Here is a 4,726-nt window from a genome sequence, read left to right as displayed (position 1 = left end):
TGGGGCACAATTATCTCGTAAAAGGATTGTCGCAATTATTTGTTATTACTGTTAGAAACATAAGAAAAATATTTATATGCAAAATAATGGTTGAAGATGCAACTTTGGAAATGAATCAACGCCCATCCCAAAGAAGTGAAAAATGTATACATGGAATAAAAATAAAATACTTAGTACTCCCTCCGTTCGGAATTAGTTGTCTCGAAAATGGATGTATCTAAAACTAAAATACGTCTAAATACATCCATTTCTGCGATAAATAATTCCGAACGGAGGGAGTACTATTGATGCAATAGGGATGACGCCCTCGCATTTGCGAGGTCCACCCTTTTAGTTTTACAAAAAGAAGATGTTGTAAGCTATAGAAAATGTGAGAAAACAAATAGCTTGATCACAGTAGTTTCTTATGTCCGCGTAATAATCTGAACGAGAATGCTCCCGCAGCTTGATGTGAAAAACATGGTTTGCACTAATGTGCAACGTGAATAATATTCTATGAAGTAGTTGAGAAGTAGGCATGGAAGGTCCCGTACGTAGTACTATAAAGTACAGCATTGGCCCTTGTATAAATGCCCCCACCCTTCGTTGCCTGCTTCTATCTGTATCGATCACCTCTGCATTCACATAGACTACATCACCCAATAACATGAGTTCGCGGTCTTCTGTCAAGCACTTCAGATTGCTATACAATCTTTCAGCCAACACCCACGTCCCTCGAATTGTAATCACAATGGCACTTGCAGCAGGTGTCCTAAAAATAGTTGCACCTCAACCCGGAGCTATTTATCCCACCCACGTACTTCTTGCCATGGTTCTACTGACCATCACCGCAAGTATCTACCTTGCACTCCGTCGTAAAACTGTATACCTTGTTGACTACGCTTGCTTCCGGCCAAGTTTCAACCTAAGATGCCCAAAGGCAACCTTCCTCGAGCATGCACATCTCTCATCTTTGCTTGATGATTCTAGTGTCAACTTCATAGGAAATGTTCTCAAGCGCTCAGGAATGAGCGATGAGACATGTGTCCCGCCTGTACTTCACTATATAGAGCCATATTGTGGGCTTTACGAAGCACGTGCCGAAGCAGAGTCGATTGTCTTCTCGGTGACCGATGATCTTTTGGCCAAGACATGGATCAATCGTGATGCGATCGGTGTTCTTATCACCACCTCGAGTATATTTTGTCCGATACCATCTATTGCTGACATGATTGTGAATAGATACAAGTTAAGAGGTGATCTTCGTGTAATGAACCTCTCAGGAATGGCATGCTCTGCATCAGTGACGGCAGTGGGGCTCGCAAGCAATATGTTGCAGGTCATGCCTTGGGGGTCGCATGCATTGATAGTGTCAACAGAGACCACTGGGCCGTGCCACTATCAAGGGAATACACGCTCCATGCAGTTGCCTAACATCTTATTCCGCACAGGTGGAGTGGCGAAGTTGTTGTCGACTTCTAGGTCAAAAGCTCGGTTTGAGCTTGCGCATGTCACGCGGATAATCACTGCGGCAAACAACTCCGCGTACCGATGTGCATATCAGGAGGAAGATGAGAAGGGCATCCTAGGGACACGTCTCACTAAAGACCTTATGGTTGTTGCTGGAGACGCACTCAAGGACAATCTCACTACAAGCGGGCCACTTGTACTGCCGACAGCAGAGCTTCTCAAGTTTTTTCTTTTTGACATTGCTGGAAAGGTGCTCTATTGGAGGAAGATTAGACCATACATCCCCAACTTCTGTGTTGCATTTGAACATATATGCATCCACGTAGGTGGACCTGCGGTTATCAGCTCAATACAGCGTGGCCTCAATCTATCAGACAAACACGTTGAACCGTCACGAATGACACTATATCGCTTTGGAAACCAGTCGGCCGCATCAGTGTGGTATGAGTTGGCATACATCGACGCTAAAGGCCTAATGAAGAAAGGCGACAGGGTGTGGATGATCGGATTTGGTGCAGGGTACGAGTGCAACACCGCTAGTTGGGTGTGTATACAACCATCTTCCTGCGCGGATGGACCCTGGGCTAACTGCATCAATTGCTACCCTGTGGATATCTCTAGAAAAGCTTAAAATAAGAGGATTTTAAGTGTCATTTACTATAAGCGGAGTGAGTAGTGTGATAAATAACATGCACATCTCTCCGACACAACAATGAAGAGGTGGGGGTCCCGTTGGCGGGTGTATCAAACTTAGTGACATAAATAAAGATGCAGGCTTGTTAAAATAAATAATAAATCCCTACTTTCTTTGTGGTTGTCTAGATGAGCATGTTATGAGTTGAGAGGACACTCCAAATAGTAGTACAGTGGCTATATCTACATTTCACTATTCTATACCAGCTCGTTTGGCACCTACCTTTTCATTTCGTTTTGTGGAAATGACATGAAAACGTAATCCTGAGAGGATTTCATTTGGTGGGATTTGGATTCCATACCCAATTTTCTTGTTTGGCTGACATGGGTTTATGAAATGAAATGAAATAAATGTCATGTGCTGTTTGGCTGCTCTGAATTATAATCAGAAATAATAAACGTCCAGAACTCCATCTATACATTCAACACATTTACAATCTAAGGCAGCTAATAAACCCAAAAATAATAATGCACTTTTTCCTGATTAATATCATAATTAACCCAGGCAAGGATGGGTCATGTCTAGGGTCTAGAAGGCACAAATGCATCATAATTCAATCAGACAAACATGGTTCAGATCTAGAAGGCACAAAGGCAATATAATTGACTCATAACCAAAAAAAATCAAGGTTCAAAGCTTGAATTAGGCAAGTTCTGGACAAGAAAAGAATACAACTTGCCATCATAACCTTTAAGACCATAAAAAAAAAAATTTTGCATCAAGACTAATTTCTTTTCATTACATTTGCTAAGGCTTGAAGAGGCATGAATTTGTGGCTTGCTTATTGTCCTACAAATGTGATGAGGTGTGTAAGAAAACTGGCTAATGTAGTTAATAAACGTGAAGTGTGCAACAACAAACACCGGACCAATATTTTAGTTCCATCCTGTAAAAGCATCGTAATATTGATCACTACTACTTTGCTATAAAAAGCACGACTACAACAAATGAAGTTGAACAATGTACTACGAGCTATAATGTCTGTATATAAAGAGATGGCTATTTATAACATACTTATCAAAAGAAAGCCAACTTTGCTGCAACTTATAGATAATTATTACAAGGAAGTAGTAATTTTCTAAGGAAATTCCAAGCCAGACTGTTGCGCTTAGTTCTAAAAGCTCTCCCTGAAACCCCACTTTAGATTACATATCTTGGGAAATTTGAAGTAAGAGTGCTGCTTACCTAGTGGGAAAAATATAGATAGTGCTACTCCGATAAGACTGTCCTCATTCACAACAAGGGAGAAAATCAGCAGATTTTAGCTCATACCTTTTAATATTTAAGGGTTACTGATAAAAACAAATTCTTCTATTCTTGTGGGCAATGTAATGTATCAGTTACCTTATCTCCCAAATCTTTCTGAAGGTATTATGCATTTATGTATTTTATGTTTTTCTCAGTTTGAACAAATCAACCAAAATGAGAATGAATGCATATCATTAACTGTGGAACGGCGGCAGTCTAGAGACTTGGTACATGATATATCTAGTAAATAGAAGGCAGAAAATGCATGTCACAGAGAGTAAGCAACTCACAGTTAAGTCCCTATTACAGTAGCGCTGAAATTAAATTGCAACTTGCAAGTAGAAAAAAGACTTCCAGGAAGAAACCTGCGTCCAGTTGCCTATATATGTGGATTATGATGTGGCATCCATTTTCCAGAATATATGAACCATGCAACAGTTAGAAGTCAGATACTTGCTTTCTCATGAAAAAATAACAAAGTCAAATGTTTACTTCGTGATGTGCACATAACTATATGCACATTCTATACTGAACAAGACCAGCGTAGAGACTACTTGGTGTTGCACTTTCCATCACTACCTATGACTAGACAGAACAGTATACCCAAATTGAATTCATTTTATAAAATCAGGAAGCATTGGAACCAAGGTTTTGGGTACCGAATACCAAAAAATTACTGAGGAGGGCCGAAAACGCAGTTACCATGGTTATCACGAAATACCGTTCGAAATTTTCAAATGTAAATCGAATACAAATATTTAGACTAAGTCAAGTAGTTAAGGCACTAATATTTCACAACAATCTGCTCATAGCGCAATGGTTTTTACTCGTAGCCTTACGTCCTGGTTACCTTGTTGGTCTCGAATTAGCACCCCGACGTCCAGTATTCTTCTTAATTCCGTTTATATCAAAAGAATTAGGCAAAAAGAACAAATGTCAGAGATGGGATTCGAACACAAGACGTCGCTCTGTAAGCTACACAAATTCAATGAGACCCGTATATGTCCGCTTAGTAGTCCGGGCATACGGATTCCGGTATCCAATAGACAAACGTCGGGGGCTTTGCCGGAGTCTGGACATACACTTGAGACCCTTAGGAAATCTCCAAAGCGGACCCATGTCCAGACCACAATGTCCGGACCACTTTTGTCATCCAACGGAGACCTGTATATGTCCGCTTAGCAGTCTGGACGTACGGATTCTTGTATCCAAGAGACAACATTAGGGGCTTTGCCAGAGTCTGGACATACAATGTCCCGGCCTCTTCGGCAGCAGTGTTTCAGGGTGGCGGTGACAAGCGCGGCTTGGCGTGCTTGTGGCTGTGAGCGGCGTAGA

At 41.1% G+C, this 4,726-nt stretch overlaps 1 protein-coding gene across 1 annotated transcript; it reads left to right on the top strand.

Annotated features, from left to right (window-relative positions):
• The first annotated feature begins 646 nt into the window (after nucleotides 1–646).
• Nucleotides 647–2,193, top strand: LOC123164764 (3-ketoacyl-CoA synthase 6-like). Its single transcript, XM_044582322.1, has one exon. The coding sequence runs from the start codon at nucleotides 647–649 to the stop codon at nucleotides 2,078–2,080; it is 1,434 nt and encodes a 477-aa protein (XP_044438257.1). The 3' UTR covers nucleotides 2,081–2,193.
• Nucleotides 2,194–4,726: the final 2,533 nt, after the last annotated feature.

Source organism: Triticum aestivum, chromosome 7D (assembly GCF_018294505.1).
Source record: "Triticum aestivum cultivar Chinese Spring chromosome 7D, IWGSC CS RefSeq v2.1, whole genome shotgun sequence".
Taxonomy (NCBI): domain Eukaryota; kingdom Viridiplantae; phylum Streptophyta; class Magnoliopsida; order Poales; family Poaceae; genus Triticum; species Triticum aestivum.
Note: the sequence above shows the minus strand (reverse complement) of the source record. Positions and strands in the feature narration are given on the sequence as shown.